Here is a 16,062-nt window from a genome sequence, read left to right as displayed (position 1 = left end):
TAACTAAACGTGCATTTTATTGTTTTTTAGTTGTAAAAAAGTTAGTAGGGAGCCATGACTCATGTGTTGCACACATTGGCCTTGCATCCTAAAATAACTGGAAAGAGAAAGGAATTTTGCTCTCAATGAAAATGACATGACTTTGGTTAATTGAAGAAAATCAACTTGTTCAATTAAATAGAGAAAGAAAGAAAGAAAGTGTATTAAATTAATTATTAGTTGATAAGACATTTATTTTTATAATTAAGATTATTTTTATAATTACATTTTGTTATTTTTTCTTTTAAATTTTATAATGAAAAATTAAATATTGAAGTATGACTTCACTTTATTTTAATTTAATAGTTTACTATTATATTAATTCACTAATAGATAGAAAAATAATTATACGTAGGACCTTTCTTGGGGAGATCAAAGCCCATAGGCCAAAGGGTCTCAGGCCTCTTCCAGTTCCACCCCGCTTCGGCTTCCTCGCTAGAAGCTCCTCGTCACAAAACGAAGTCGTTCCGATTAGTTTGGTTCCCTCGCAAGTTGCAGAACAATGTCTGTTCTGTAGACATAAAATTGGTGAATTTCAAATTCAAACTCGTCAAGAGCTTTCCTCTACTACGAAGTTCTGCAACGTATCTGATAGAGAGAGATCAGAGACATGGGAGTCAAGAATTTATGGGATGTCTTAGAATCATGCAAGAAAATCCTGCCACTTCAACATCTCCAGTAAGTGACCATTTTCTCTTCTCTTCTTCTTCTTTTTATTTTGCAGACCACTTCTATGTTTTATGCTATCTCATTCTTTTTTCTCTTTAAACAATTCTTTGTTTTAGAAACAAAAGGTTATGCATAGATCTCTCTTGTTGGATGGTTCAACTTCAAAACGTGAACAAATCACACTGCGCTATCCAAGACAAGGTCTATCTCAGGAGTCTATTTCACCGCCTTCGAGCTCTCATTGCTTTGAATTGTAGCCTTATTTTCGTTACTGGTATTGTTCTCCACTTCTCCTTTGCTGAGTGAAGTTTGGTCAAGTATATTAACTGGGGTTCTGTTTTTAATGTAAATGAGTGTATTAATCTTGATCCAAAGGCGTGTTCTTGTTCATGCTGGGACTCGACACTTAACTCTTACTAAAAATGATTTTTTTTTTCCTCTTTATTTTACTAATATGAGGTTGGATCCATCATAACTTTGATGCAATTCTGATCAATTATCATTAAAATTAAAATTTACCCTTGTGTCTATGGACTAATAGTAAACCAAATGCTTACTAAACTAAAGCCTTATCCTTTGTAATGCTTTTGATATTTTAATGTCATTCCCGTTTGTTGCCTTGCAGATGGATCAATTCCTGCTATTAAACTAGCCACTTACAGACAACGATTAAAGTCAGGAATTGAGGTTGACCACATAACATTGTACAATGCCCATCGTCTTTACTCCTGTAGATGCAGTAGTAAGTATCTTTCATTATTTTCCTCTCTGTTATTATTTGGTAAATTGGAAAAGGTTTCTTTGTGCTGTAGGTTACTCAGGATGAGACAAATTCAACAAAAGCTTGTTCACTTCGGAGAAATATGGGATCTGCGTTCTCACGTATGATAAAAGAAGCAAAAGCCCTTGGACTTGCACTTGGAATCCCTTGCTTGGATGGGTAATTTGGTAGTCAAATTTTTATTTTATTTTGGTTCTTCTCCATACTTGGTAAAAAGTGAATAGCAGATAATAACAATATGTAAACTTTTCAAGGACATATAAGGCTGAAGAATTAACACTCCTTATGGCCATGCATGGCTTTATTTTAGACAAACCTTGGTGCAAGGAATACAAGAATCTGTTGGACCACCAACAATATAAGAACCGGTACTTAGGGTAGTTTCTGCCCTTCTTTCCTTATTGTGGAAATACTTGACAAGTTCTTTGACTTTTTCCAATATTCAGAATTGAGGAAGCTGAAGCACAATGTGCACTGCTAAACTCAGAATCACTGTGTGTAAGTAGGAACTTTGTACTCTGAATTTAGTTGACTTGGAATTATGAATATGCACCCTCATTTTACCTATCATTTTCATGACGATTGTTAGGATGGATGTTTCACTTCAGATTCAGACGTCTTCCTTTTTGGTGCAAGGACAGTGTACAGAGACATATGCCTTGGTGAGCATATGGCAATTTTTTCTTGCTGATCTATTTAGTTATCAATTTTCAGTTGATTATTAATATTGCTAACCATTCTGATGAATTAGGGAAAGGAGGTCATGTAGTTTGTTATGAAATGGCAGATATAGAGAAAAAACTCGGCTTTGGGAGGAACTCATTGGTAATTAAACGAACAAGGAAACATATTTACTTTTATGAGAATGGTTCTGTTACTGCTGTCTTGGATTTAGGGAGTGTCTCATTTGATTCATCTCCCAGTTGAATGTAACTCGTAGAAAGTTCATATGGTTAACTTTTTCCATCTTTTGTATATTTTTCATGTGATTGTAAATTACAGATTTTGTTTATTCGTTATCTTATTGTCTTCAGATAACACTAGCCCTTCTTCTTGGAAGTGATTACTCTGAGGGAATTCATGGCTTAGGTCCAGTATGTCTCAGTATTCTGTTACTTCAAAATTTGATTGGATGCCTTGTTCATGTTTTCCTGAATGCCTGCTATTATTCTAGTAAGCAGGTAATAAATGCTTATCTATAGCACATTTTCTCCGTCTACAGGAGTCAGCCTGCCAGATTGTTAAGTCTGTTGGAGACAATAATGTCCTTCAACGAATTGCATCAGAAGGATTATCCTTTGCTAAGAAAGCTAAAAATTCAAAGAAAAGGACACAGCCAAACTCATTGCATCCTGAATTTAACGTTAATGGTAATGCAAGAATAGACCCCTTAAACTTATTGAATCCCGAATCTTGAATGTCACATCTTACTTCTGCAAGCTCTGTCTGGTTTGCTTAGCATGTTTCAGAGTTTAATTAAGTTTAAAATGGAATGGTTAATCAAATGCTTATTAAATTCGATATTTCTTGTTCAAAAGCTTTTATTCGTTAAATTATATATTTAGAAATTAGACATAGCATTAACACATGTTCTGAAAAACAGTAAACTTAAAGTTAATAGTAAAAATCAGGATAATATGTATACACCTGGTTTATGTCTTGAGCTTTATTACATTTAGAAGTTAAGATAGTAAAGTGTGTAACATGAGCACATTTCTAACTCTGTAATTTGCATTAGATGACTGGTTATTCATTAAATTGAAGAGTTCCAATAGTTTAATTGTGGAAAAGTGTAGCTCGAACTTTCCTTTAAGTTCATGATGCTTGTGGTAGGAAGGGAGGAGAATATAGATGAGCCAAATCAGTTTTTGCAAGTAATTGATGCATATTTGAAGCCCAAGTGCCACTCAGCAGATTCAGATGTAGTCTACAGGTGATGATGTTTGCCTTACTCCTGTTACCTACATTAACTGTGCAGTTACTGCATAAGATTATGGCATTAAAGAAATGTTCATGTACTCATATTGTCCATTTTCCTTTCTATTGTTGTATGTCCAATTGCACGATGTTTTCTGCATTGTGGGCTTTGGGAGAGTTGGATTTGTGGAGCATTCCCCTTGCATTCCAATGAAGATGTTTTCATGGTTTCAACCTATGCGAGGTCACAATAGAAAAGCCTGAAAACTTTTGTTCTTAGGCTATAAATAGAGAAGTTTTCTCTAGCATGAATACAAGATTGTAGACTGCAAAAGCTTCATGTAGTTAATTTTGTATCATGAATTATATTCATCAGTTCAGGGATTTGCAAGGAAAAGAGTCTATTTGCACCTCTCAGAAATGGTTGATACTTGAGTCTGTGATGTGCTCTTTTTTGGTAGAAAACGAATGAAGACTTGTCAGCCTATTCTATGCTAACTAGGTAATTAGGTTTCTTATGCTATCCCTACTGTTCATAAAAGTGGTAGAAATTGAAAACTTGCCAGCTTATTCTATACTGACTTGATACTTGGATTTTCTCAAGTTTGTCCCTCTTTTCATAACCGTGCCTTTTAACTCCTTTCTGGTTTCTTTTAATCTTTGGTAGGGTTCTTGTTCAGCTGCCATTCCAACGAGTCACACTTCAACAAATATGTGCTCAGTTCTTTGCGTGGCCACCAGAGAAAACAGGTCTGTTCTTTGCTTCTCACAATTGGTGGGCATAGAGAGAAGTTTTATCTGCTACTTTACAAATGCAAGATTTACGTTAGTGTCATTTTTATGTTTACATGAAGTTCTCTTAATCTCATGATTACAAGATCTAAACATTTTTCTTTCTCGTTGACTTCTATTTTGTTCAAATGTTAGTTTATTTTCTTGATAGATTGATTATAACAGTATCTGCTTTAACCAAATCAGTACAGTTTCTGGAAGTGGTTCAGCAAGATGTTTTTAAAATTTGTTATGATTTTGAAGTTACCAAGTGTTAATTTTGAAAGTCAAAATGTTGGTGGGGAGAGAGGGACACTGAATCTTTGATCAAAGGAGCATCAGATATTCCATCCTTTTCAACATAATCATTTTGTTTAAATTTTATAGTGAGGGTTGTCTAGTTAATATTATTTATTTTAGGCTCCTTCATTTGATTGGTCAATTAACCAAGAAGAGACATATTGAAGATCATTTTTTTTTTTTGTTACCCTTTTTTTGTTCCTTTGCTTAGATGAGTATATCCTCCCGAAAATTGCTGAAGGAGATTTGCGGAGATTTGCCAATTTGCGGAGAACTTCCTCAGAACTAGGAGTTAGGCCTCCTCCAGACAAGGTGCTATTGTTCACTATTACAAATTAGCAATCCTTGATCTTCTTAAATCTAGATTGACAGTTGCTAGAATGTAAAGAATATTTTTTCATCACTCAATCCAGCAAAATGCCACAGCGTAATGTTTTTGAAAATTTTTATGTTGCTAGGTTGAGGTTGTGACTCCCAGGATAACTAAATGCATTATTTTGTTTCCTACTGCAGTTCAAAATCAAAGCCATCCTTTGTTTGTCAATATTGATGATCAAAGGCTGAAGCACGTGCATTTTATAAAATGCCAGCAAAGTTTAATTCTTTCAATCATATACTACGCGATGACTTACCTTAACTGCAAAAGTATTACAGAATAATTAGAAACATATCAACAAACGAATCATACAATTTAGCCTGTTATGCTCTGACCTTTTGAGACTGAAAGGTTCTCTATAATCATGGTGTTGTAAATCTTTAATAATCTCTTATGCAATTATGTAACATATAGCAAAATCTTACAACTTGCAGATTCCGGTTAAGTGCCCTGTATCTGGAATTGTTAAACGCAGAAAAGCTCAGGGAAGAGAATGCTTTGAGGTGTTGTGGGAAGGGTTAGATGGACTTGAAACCTCCATAGTTCCTGTTGATCTCATAGACAGGTAAATTACTATTAATTTTCCATCTATCTATTACGGATGTGAGTTAAATGGATTTCCTGTTTTTCATAGTGTTGGAGGCTTGGTGTCTGACAATTTAGAGTTTCCAATTTATGACATTGAGGAAGAAAATAATTTAATTAAACAAATGGATTGAGAGAAAGACAAACACAAGACAAGTAAAACATGTAGTTAAATAAAACCTGTGAATATCTCTTCTTATTTTTCTGAACTTTTTACCAACATTTTCAATGTTATCAATGTAATGTTATTTTCAGTTGGGGTTTCTGAAGGTTGATTTGTTTTTTTTTTTTTTTCTTTTGTGTTGTGTATATTTAGTGCTTGTCCTGAAAAGATAGCTGAGTTTGAGGAGAGAAGAGCTATGGGGAAGAAACAAAATCATCAGAACCGGAACCCAAGAACAAAGAAATCGAGAAACAGATCAGCAGCGGCTGAAGTTGATTTAAGACTCCAAACTTTGTTGCTTGACATTGAATCGGGAAGCAGCACCACTTCTAGTGATTCCTTTCCCTCAAAAGAGATGATATCGGAGGAGTACAGCACAACTGCAACTGCAGGTCATCCACACATGGTAGAGTCACAACAAAGTGTTACCGATAGCAATGCTGCCCTGCCTCCTTCTGATACTGATCCTAGTCTCGCAAAATACGAGATAATTGATCTCTTGAGCCCTTCTCCACCGGTGCGTGCCCGCAAAGTCTCTAGATTTCAACGAGTCGGCAAACAATGTATTGAGTTGATAGATTCGAGTGAATCAGAAACTGAAGCGTCACCTGAACATGTGAGAAAGGCAAGAGAGCTTAGATTGTTTCTAGCTAGCATTAAGGATGACATTTCTTGAAGACAATGGAAAATATTGGATAATGCGGTAATAATAATAATAATAATAATAATAATAATAATAATGTATTATTTATTTGATCATTTTATTATTATTTCCCTCCTGTCTTCTTTAATGTATACTTTGTAATTGACCAGTCGATGTTATTGTGCTAATAAGTTTGTCCCTCTTGACCAGTCTATGCAAAATTTGTACTTTTGCCCATGAAATACCCAGTGAAAAAATAAAATTTATTTACTTATTTAGAAATTAAGCATTTAACGGGAAAAGTACAAATTTTTTACAGGTCTAATTAGTCCAACAGTTACAAACCATAAGGATCAAATAATATCATTTTCGAAGGCAGGGAATAAGAGGTCGATTTTACCAAACTACAGGGAGTGAATAGTAATTTTCCCCGTTTTCTGACCACTTTTAATTTTTCCTTAAATTATGTGATTGTTTTGTTTTTCCTGGGACTTTCTCCCACTCCAAACAGATCTAGAATAAAACTTTTTCAAGTCTTGGGCGACGGCAAAACTTCTGCTTTGTATAATCCTGTGTTGAGCGTTCGGCAAATTGGCAGTCACCGAACCGACAATAAGAAATCAAAGGAAAAAGGAAGAGAATCAGAAAAAAATAGTTTCATCTCGAGAAAATAAAAGCTGCAGAGGAGAAACTTTTAAAGACGAGCGGCACATTGTGGCAGAGAGGAAAATGACACAGAAATCTCTGACTTGTGAATAACAATGGCGAAAGTAGCCTTTTTTACTGGAGAATTGATAATTAGATTGCAAATCAATCAATTCCCTCACATTGATATAGTTGTATTATCATGTGAGATTCAATTATTTTATTCAATTATCATGAGATTCCATTACCATGCGAGATTCAATAATTAGATCAGTGCAGCTTGCTTTCATCATTTGAATCAATACAACCAAAGGCCTTACTTGTAGAGATTTCCATGCCCTTGGATAGAGGAAGAAAACAAATTCATATCTCTGTTAGAGGCTCGGATTTCTGATGATCATGACTCTGCTGTTCCACTTGTATTGCTTTGGGGCGCTTCTGTAGGACAATAATATTGTGGAAGAACATATGGATTTAGACCAGCTACCCTTACTGCCAACATATGCCCTTCAAATATGTAACCATTCATGTATGTCATAGCCTCAGCTGCATTCGCTGCACTTTCAAAACTAACAAACCCGTAACACTTGCTAACAGTAATATGGTCCCTGGCCACTCTAACTGAAACTATTTTACCAAAACAAGAAAAAAGCTGCATCAAAAAATTTTCATCTGCAGCTAGAGGTAAATAGGCCACATACAGATTTGCAGGGTCAATTTCTTTGCTGGTATTTATGTGAGTAATAGGAGCACCAAGTGGCAGGCCAAAGGAACCTTGCAAGTTGCTTTTGGGAGGAATTGATGAGGGTACAGTCATAAGCGAGAACCCAGCTGCTCTCACCTCCAATGTATTGGGTAAGGATGAAGTTCCAGCTAGTTAAAACAGAATACTGGTGTTAAACAGAATCTATCAAATTCTGTTGTGTAGATAGATTTATGTTACGTAAATATAGGAGTGTATTCTAATCCATAACTTGTATATATACTCTGCTGTATATTGTAAACATCAATTCAATTTAACATATATAGAAACCTTTCTTGTTATGGTATCAGAGCCTTCCGCTCTCTAAGCTTTTCTGATTACTAATTTTCTTTCTATATCAATTCAGTTTCTTTGTTGCAATGGGTGACGACTCTTCAAAGTCTCCTTCTCCATCAACAACATCTCCTGGTACTCCTGTGATACCCACAACTGCGTTAAGTCTAAACGCAGAAAACCAGTTGGTGTCTATTAATTCTGCAGCTCAAGCACCACTCAAATTAAACTCTACTAATTATCAGTCCTGGCATACGCAGTGGTATTCATTGCTTGTGGGCTATGATCTGATGAAATTTGTTGAAACTGAAATTCCAGCCACTCTTGCCACAGACCCGTTCTGGCTGCGTCAAGATCAACTCTTGCGCAGTGCACTTATTGCATCTCTCTCACCTGAATTAATTTCATTTGTTATTGGTGAAAATACATCTTTTGCTGTGTGGCGAACTTTAGAGAAGACGTATGCCAAACCGTCTCAAGCTCGAATCATGAGCTTGAGAGAGTCCTTGTTCAATGCGAAGATGGGTCGTTCTACTGCTACTGAGTATCTTCAGCGTATTAAAACTATCGTTGCTACGCTAGCACTGGCAGGTGTGACTGTTTCTATGGGAGAAGTCTTGCTTCATGTTCTTCGTGGTTTACCAAGTGATTATAAAGAAGTTGCGGCGGCACTCAGGGCTAGGGACAATGATGTCTCTTTTGATGAGTTATATGCTAAACTTACTGACTTCGAAAGTCAGTTATCTCACTCAGCTACCACAGTTGTGGCTCCAACGACTATAAATTCACTGCAGAACCGACCAAGTTCTGCTTTTCATAATTCCAAGCCCAGTGGATCTGGAACTGGGTCTGGTCATCGGAATTTTTCGAATTCTAAAGGCAAGGTGTCTTGTCAATTTTGTGATCGCCCTGGACACACTACCAAACAATGTTACAAACTGAAAAAATTGCTTCCCTGGCTGTTTGAGGGATCTTCGTCGCCGGCCAAACCTGTTGCTAAATCACAAGTCAATTGCGTGAATACCAACTCTGCTGCTCATCCGCGATGGATAGTGGATTCTGGGGCCAATCAGCATGTGGTTCACGATGTGCAAAACATGGCTGTTCATTCTGAATATGATGGAACCGATGATGTTGTTCTTGGTGATGGTACAGCTCATTCCATCTCTCATAAAGGTTCTGCTTTGCTTTTGACTAAAACAAAACCGTTACAGTTACAAAATGTTCTTTGTGTTCCTGCTCTTGATAAAAATTTGATCTCTGTTTATGAATTGTGTACTGCTAACAATGTTGAGGTTGCATTTAATCCTTTTATGTTTTGTGTAAAGGATTTGAACACGGGGGTGCGATTGGTGGAAGGGAAACCGGTTAATGGAATCTATGAATGGCCGCAGCAAGTGCCTGTCTCTAGCAATTCTTCGAGTCGAGTTTTACATACTGTTTCTCGTTCACCATCCTTATGGCATCAACGGTTTGGCCATCCGGCCACTCCTATTTTGCGTCTTATGCTACGGCACCTTAATTTGTCTGTGTCTGATAATAATTTTTTCTGCAATTCCTGTAAGTGCAATAAAATGCACAAAAATCCTTTTTCGATTTCGTCAATGTCTAGTACTGCTCCTTTGGAGTTAATTTATTCCGATATTTGGGGACCTGCACCGGTTACTTCTATTGATGGTTTTTCTTATTATCTTATCTTTGTTGATCACTACACTAAATATGTCTGGCTATATACTTTGAAACGTAAATCTGAAGTGTCTGCAATCTTTCCTGTGTTCAAAACCTTGGTTGAGAATCATTTTAAAACGAAAATTGGATCTTTGTATTCTGATAATGGAGGTGAGTTTCTTCACCTTACGAGTTTCTTACAAGCACATGGTGTTTCCCATTTTCTGACCCCGCCTTATACACCTGAGCACAATGCTATTGCTGAGCGTCGACATCGGCATATTGTCGAAACTGGGTTAACTCTTCTCCATCAAGCTGATTTACCTCTTGAATTCTGGTCTTTTGCGTTTCATACTGCAGTTTATTTGATAAATCGAATGCCTTCTCCGATTCTTCACAATCAATCACCATTTTTTAAACTTCATAACAAAGAGCCGAATTACACCAAATTAAAAGTCTTTGGCTGCTTGTGTTACCCCTGGATTCGGCCATACACTTCTAATAAATTAGAAAAACGCTCAACACCATGTGTCTTTTTGGGTTATTCTGTCAATAGAAGTGCTTTTCAGTGTTATGATCCTGTTGCAAATAAGCTTTACATATCTAGACATGTTGATTTTGTTGAATTTACGTTTCCATATCCTACGTTCCAAAAGTCTCCTAATTCTAGTCCAAATTCTGATTCGATTGATGTTTGGTCACCGCTTCACTATATTTTGCCAGCTACTCGTTCTTCCAATTTTGTGCAGGATTCAAGGTTCCATTCTTCGGCTTCTCGGTTGTCCCATCAAACCTCCACCAATTTGCAATCTCCTGCGTTATGCAGTACAGGTATGGATTTCTTCCCTTCACCTACTGTTTCCATTCCTACCCCTATTCCTGCGCCTGATGTTGAGCAGAGTATTATACCTGTATCTGTTCCTGTGGTTCAGCCAAGTCATTCTATGATTACCAGGGGGAAAAATAATATCACAAAACCAATTCAGAGACTGAATCTTCATACTGTTGTGCGAGAAAATCAAAAATTCTTTGTTCCTAAGAATGTTGCTCAAGCTTTGAAAGATCCTCAGTGGCGACGAGCCATGGAGGAAGAGTATACTGCACTTATGAAACAACACACCTGGACGTTGGTTCCTTCTGACAAAGCCTCCAATATAGTCAGCTGTAAGTGGTTGTTTCGGATAAAATGTGATTCTAAAGGGGTTCCCGTGCGTTACAAAGCACGTTTGGTCGCTCGTGGTTTTACTCAAAGACCAGGCTTGGATTATGATCAGACATTTGCCCCAGTGGCTAAACATCCAACTGTCCGTATTCTCTTATCACTTGCTGTTGTTAATGGGTGGAACTTGCGACAGGTTGATGTCAATAATGCCTTTCTTCATGGCAAATTGACGGAAGAAGTGTTTATGGAACAGCCACATGGATTTGTTGATGCCAAATATCCTCATTTTGTTTGTCATCTCCGAAAATCGTTGTATGGGTTGAAACAGGCTCCACGAACCTGGTATACTGAATTGGTAACTGCTTTGCGTGAGTTTGGTTTCGAGCAGTCCAAGGCTGATACATGTCTGTTTGTTTATGCTCTTACAGGGGTTGTTCTTTATATATTAATCTATGTCGATGACATAATTATAACAGGGAATGATGCTGCCATTGTTGATCGTTTTATTATTGACTTTGGTAAACGGTTTTCGATTAAGGATCTGGGTGAGCTGCATTTCTTTTTGGGTGTTGAGGTTTCCCGAAGTCCCACTGGAATTTTCTTATCACAAGAAAATTATATTCAAGAACTATTGGAAAAGGTGGGTATGCATGAATCGAAAGCTGCACCTTCCCCAATGACATTGTCAATAACGTTGGCAAAGAATGACTCCTCAGAGTATGACAATCCAACGCAATATAGAATGGTTGTTGGTAGCCTTCAGTATTTACTGCTCACGCGTCCAGATATTGCTTTTGCAGTAAATCGATTAGCTCAATATAGCTCCAAGCCAACTATCAATCACTGGGCTGCTTTAAAACGCTTGCTGCGTTACTTGAACGGTACAAGTTCTTATGGGATACAGCTTTACTCTTCCTCTCCAATGACTCTTCATGCGTTTTCTGACTCGGATTGGGCTGGTAACATTGATGATCGACGGTCTACTGGTGCCCATGTCATATACCTTGGGAAGAACCCGATTGCATGGAGTTCAAAGAAGCAAGCCTCTGTAGCTCGCTCCTCTACAGAGGCAGAGTACAGGTCCGTGGCAAACACATCTGCGGATATTATATGGATCAAAAATTTGCTATCTGAAATGCATGTTCAGCTTTCACATGTACCGGTCATTTACTGTGATAATCTAGGAGCTAAGTATGTTGCTGAAAATCCTGTTTTTCATTCTAGAATGAAACATTTAGCTCTTGACTATCACTTTGTTCGTCAACAAGTTCAAGATGGTATGTTACGTGTTCAATATGTTTCCACCAAAGAACAGCTAGCTGATATGTTAACCAAGCCCCTGTCGAAGCTGGCCTTTCTGAAGCAACGAGACAAGATTGGCGTCCGAGATCGACTGCCATCTTGCGGGGGTGTATTGGGTAAGGATGAAGTTCCAGCTAGTTAAAACAGAATACTGGTGTTAAACAGAATCTATCAAATTCTGTTGTGTAGATAGATTTATGTTACGTAAATATAGGAGTGTATTCTAATCCATAACTTGTATATATACTCTGCTGTATATTGTAAACATCAATTCAATTTAACATATATAGAAACCTTTCTTGTTACAATGAATGCCCTTTGATTTTGAACCCATTCATGTGTGTAATAGCCATAGCTGCATCACTAGCATTTCCAAAAGAAATAAAGCCATAACCATTCCTGTGTCCTGACTGATCCTTCATCAAATTGATTCCGATGATCTTACCGTAGGGAGAAAACAACAATGTCAGATAATTTTCATCCACATCTTCAGGCATACAGCGAATAAAGATATTTGCATCATCAATTTTTTTATGGGGTTTAATACTTTCAACTGGAGTTGAGGTATGCGAAAACCTGGTAACAGGTGGTGGTCCAGCTAAATCGACTTTCAACATATGCCCTTCTAACATGTAACCATTCATCTGTGTCCTAGCCATTTCTGCATCACTAGCATTCTCAAAATAAACAAAGCCAGTTCCTTTGCTGATTCCAGTTGTATCATCCCTGACCACTTTTGCACGGATGATTTTTCCAAAGCAAGCAAATAGTAGTATCAAATAAGTTTCATCCACAGCTCGAGGTAGAGAGGAAACAATGAGATTTGTAGTGTTAGGCCTACTTCCCTCAGCTAAATTTGAACCTGATCCAAGCCTAGGGGAAACTTGCAATGAGTTGCTAAGGGAAGATGGCATTGAGGATGTTGTAACTGTATGATAGTCAGCTACCCTTACAGCTAAAACATGCCCGTCCACTTCACTTCCATGTGTGCCATAGCACTGCTGCCTCGCTGGCATTTTTAAAATGGACAGAGCCAAAACCTTTGCTGATTCCAGTAAATCGATCTCTTATCACTATTGCTTGGGTGATTTCGCCAAATGGAGCAAACAGCTTTATCAAACTATTTTCATCCGTGGCTCGAGGCAGGTAGCAAATGTAGAGTTTTGCTAAATCAACTCCTATGCTTGTTTTGCTTTGTGGGACTGGAATTGCCTCAAGCCCAACCCCAGGCTCAGATGAGACGTCAACTAATTGAATCAGACGATCCAGTTATTCCTTTCAAGCTTGTGACGGGCTCACGGTATAGTTGTGAGTGGGTCTCACACAAATTGACGGCTAAGATTGAATTGCAAATTCACCATAATCCAAATTTAGGAGAACCTTTCTTTTCTTTTTTCTTTTTTTTTTTCCTTCCTCGACTTAATTTTTTAATTTAATATTAAAATACTAAAAGCATTTAATATTATTAATTAGATTAAAAAAATGAAAGTTTTTATTATTAGAAATAATATTAATTATATTAATTATATAGTTATTATTAAAAAAAAACTGAAGAACATTTAATATTATCAACTATATTAATATTAATATTGATTTAATTAATGTTTAAAATTAAAAAAAAAAAATTAAAAGGTAATATAAAAACCAATTTTCTTGATTTGACACAGTAGGCGGACGAGATTCATTCAATTTTTATATATTTAGATAGAAACAAATATATGGATAACAGTGGGCGACTCCAACTATAAGAGTAATGATCCACTTCATTCCCTTCAACATCACCTTCTGTTCTACGGCAAAAAAAAAAAAAAAGACTAGCCATGCTAATTATTTAAGTAATTTGATTGTGTTTTTCTCCTTAACTTAATCTTAACACTAATAAATATTAAAGGCTCTCTAATTGCATGACAAAATATACAGATTAAAGTTCAATGGATTGGAGGTCCATAAATTATCAATGTGATAGATTTTCTAATTCTTTATAGACAAAATTCTGATACAAGAATCCTACATAAATAAAGAGCGAGTCAGCCTTTGGAACGCTGAAAGCTCAACGCTCTATCCATCGCTCCATAACTGAGGACTCGGCGTTTCAGACTCTTTACCCATCGTCATGCTGTCTCATCTTGAGGACTTGCATTTTTATCTGAAAATGCACAGGATAGGGCGTGTCAGAAACAATGCGACAACAAACTGTATCATCAAGGGCAAGAGCACGTGTACAAGCTTGCGGTGACATATCCACATTACTTACATTTGGAAGAACCATGCCCTTGCACCTGATAGCTTTCGGCAGAAATGTTTACTTGAAAGGAGTGAAAGAAACTCAACTTTACCTAATTATTAATGCCTTTGCTATGTTTCTAGCATTCTCCAAGTACTGGAAGCTTTTAGCAGAGTCTCCATCAAGCATTGCAAATTTCAAGTTCAGAAAGAGCTTCTGATAATCATTATCTAATTCTTCGTATTTCTCTATCTTTCCTGAATGAAAGCAATCAGGAGATTCTGAAGTTTTCTCCCATGTTTCTTGTTGTTGATCACTTGTCGGTGTTTCTAGCAACTGCCTTCTAACTAATTTGTCTTCCATTCTGTGGCTTACCACCATTTCCAGCCTTGCAGCCATGACAGATGCCCGTCTAATACATGATGAAGGTAACTGCAATAGAAATTAGAGTTCTTTTATGTATATGTTTTCCTTTTTCCCCCCTTCTCATATAGAATTCATATTAACTCAAACAACTGTCTAAAATAAGCCAGCACCTTCCAGACTAATCTGAACTCTGAAGTGAGCACCGTAATAATATTTATCACAGCAGTGCACACTTCATTCATTAGCTAGCTAATGAATTTATATGAAGAATATCAGCTTTCTTAACGTGCTCACATAGAGATAGATCTTACCTGTGCCAGCTGAGCGACCTTAAACCCGAAACTCCTCCCTGACACTCCAGGCACCAGTTTATAAAGGTAAGTGACATCTTCATTGTCAAATTTTGAGCCCGTGACACCCAAATTTTTCTCCGATGTAAGATATGAAACATGATAAGCCCCCACAGAACTGGGGAATTCATTTTTTATCTCAGCAATTTTAGTATAGTGCGTTACAAAAAGGACCAAGCATTTTTTCTGTTCCAACAGATGGTGTAATGTAGCATAAGCAATAGCTTCACCATCATGTGTACTTGTGCCTCTACCTAGCTCATCAATGATAACGAGTGAATTTGCCGTGCATTTGTGGAGTATATTAGAAGCCTCACTCAACTCTTCTAAAAAGGTACTTCTCCCTTGTTGGATACTGTCAGAAGCTCCCATTCTAGTGTATATACCATCTAGTACATGCAGTTTTGCTGATGATGCTGGTACAAAGGAACCAACCTAGAGGGATCAGAGTACAACTTTGAATGAAGATAATTATAGCAGATTTGTTTTGTTAATTGAAAACAATAAAGAGGGAAGCTCTAGAGTACAGACGATCAATTCTATCAAGAAAAGATAGTTGGAACAAATTGATAGATAAACTTTCAGAGAAGATGCAGAAGTTCGGGCTGATTAGAGTCGTACCCATAAAGTGAAAGTTCTTAAAAAATATAACTTTAAAATTTTAACATGATGGGGAAAGCTAGGATACTCTATGCAGGATTCCTAAAGAAAAAAACCTTCAAGAACACATTGCATAGAGATCAGGAGGGATTCAAGAAATGGCTCTACTAAGTCCAGAACATTATACAAATAAGAATAGGGTTTATCAATCTCACTCCACCTGAGCCATCAAAGCAATGAGAGCAACTTGGCGGATGTAGCAACTCTTTCCCCCCATGTTGGGTCCAGTGACAATCTGACAAAACTCTCCATCTGCATGTAAATGTGTATCATTTGGGACAAAATTGTCTTCTAACATGGTCTCCAAAACCTAGTCAAAATTTTGAAAGTGGTCAATAGATAATTTAAAATGTAGCAGCCCCTCCCGCTCCACCGTGCCCCCCCCCCCCCCCCCAAAAAAAAAAA

At 37.0% G+C, this 16,062-nt stretch overlaps 4 protein-coding genes across 9 annotated transcripts in view; 1 reads left to right on the top strand and 3 right to left on the bottom strand.

Moving 5' to 3' along the window:
* Positions 1–504: 504 nt before the first annotated feature.
* LOC105648482 (single-stranded DNA endonuclease family protein) lies at positions 505–6,352 on the top strand. Of its 5 annotated transcripts, XM_012234883.4 has the most exons (14): positions 505–717; positions 825–982; positions 1,334–1,395; positions 1,521–1,648; positions 1,936–1,987; positions 2,079–2,151; positions 2,241–2,314; positions 2,524–2,583; positions 2,712–2,859; positions 3,323–3,422; positions 4,074–4,156; positions 4,689–4,789; positions 5,288–5,418; positions 5,755–6,352. In XM_012234883.4, the coding sequence occupies exons 1-14, from the start codon at positions 650–652 to the stop codon at positions 6,275–6,277; spliced, it is 1,761 nt and encodes a 586-aa protein (XP_012090273.1). In that variant the 5' UTR covers positions 505–649; the 3' UTR covers positions 6,278–6,352. The 5 variants fall into 5 exon arrangements, with proteins under 5 accessions (XP_012090273.1, XP_020540854.1, XP_020540853.1 ...); XM_020685195.3 differs by lacking the exon at positions 505–717 and having other exon boundaries at positions 896–982; positions 1,334–1,412; XM_020685194.3 differs by lacking the exon at positions 505–717 and having other exon boundaries at positions 896–982; positions 1,334–1,450.
* Positions 6,353–7,286: 934 nt separating this feature from the next.
* LOC149492916 (splicing factor-like protein 1) lies at positions 7,287–7,706 on the bottom strand. Its single transcript, XM_089726821.1, has one exon. It carries the CDS (start codon positions 7,704–7,706, stop codon positions 7,287–7,289), a length of 420 nt encoding a protein of 139 aa, XP_089582947.1.
* Positions 7,707–12,359: 4,653 nt separating this feature from the next.
* LOC149492915 (uncharacterized) lies at positions 12,360–13,073 on the bottom strand. The gene has a single exon (XM_089726819.1). The coding sequence runs from the start codon at positions 13,071–13,073 to the stop codon at positions 12,360–12,362; it is 714 nt and encodes a 237-aa protein (XP_089582945.1).
* Positions 13,074–13,940: 867 nt separating this feature from the next.
* Positions 13,941–16,062, bottom strand: part of MSH3 (homolog of DNA mismatch repair protein MSH3) — a 7,350-nt gene continuing 5,228 nt past the window's right edge. Inside the window, exons 10-13 of one of the 2 annotated variants that reach the window (XM_089715415.1) lie at positions 15,818–15,967; positions 14,959–15,432; positions 14,312–14,713; positions 13,941–14,203 (exon numbers count right to left, since the gene is read on the bottom strand). In XM_089715415.1, the coding sequence (XP_089571541.1) occupies positions 14,390–14,713; positions 14,959–15,432; positions 15,818–15,967 (948 nt within the window). In that variant the 3' untranslated portion in view covers positions 13,941–14,203; positions 14,312–14,389. The remainder of the gene's footprint in view (positions 14,204–14,311; positions 14,714–14,958; positions 15,433–15,817; positions 15,968–16,062) is intronic. The other variant, XM_012234881.3, reaches the window with a different exon arrangement.

This window comes from Jatropha curcas, chromosome 10, assembly GCF_041381405.1.
Source record: "Jatropha curcas cultivar XTBG-Jc1 chromosome 10, XTBG_Jcur_1.0, whole genome shotgun sequence".
Taxonomy (NCBI): domain Eukaryota; kingdom Viridiplantae; phylum Streptophyta; class Magnoliopsida; order Malpighiales; family Euphorbiaceae; genus Jatropha; species Jatropha curcas.
This window is presented reverse-complemented; position numbering and strand designations above follow the sequence as displayed.

Excerpts from the sequence above, each read along its gene's own strand:
- LOC105648482 (XM_012234883.4), top strand. The coding sequence starts at position 650 with ATGGGAGTCAAGAATTTATGGGATGTCTTAGAATCATGCAAGAAAATC. Across the intron at positions 718-824 it reads CTGCCACTTCAACATCTCCA|AAACAAAAGGTTATGCATAG; the intron begins GTAAGTGACCAT and ends TCTTTGTTTTAG. Across the intron at positions 4,790-5,287 it reads TTAGGCCTCCTCCAGACAAG|ATTCCGGTTAAGTGCCCTGT; the intron begins GTGCTATTGTTC and ends TACAACTTGCAG.
- LOC149492916 (XM_089726821.1), bottom strand. The coding sequence starts at position 7,706 with ATGACTGTACCCTCATCAATTCCTCCCAAAAGCAACTTGCAAGGTTCC.
- LOC149492915 (XM_089726819.1), bottom strand. The coding sequence starts at position 13,073 with ATGCCAGCGAGGCAGCAGTGCTATGGCACACATGGAAGTGAAGTGGAC.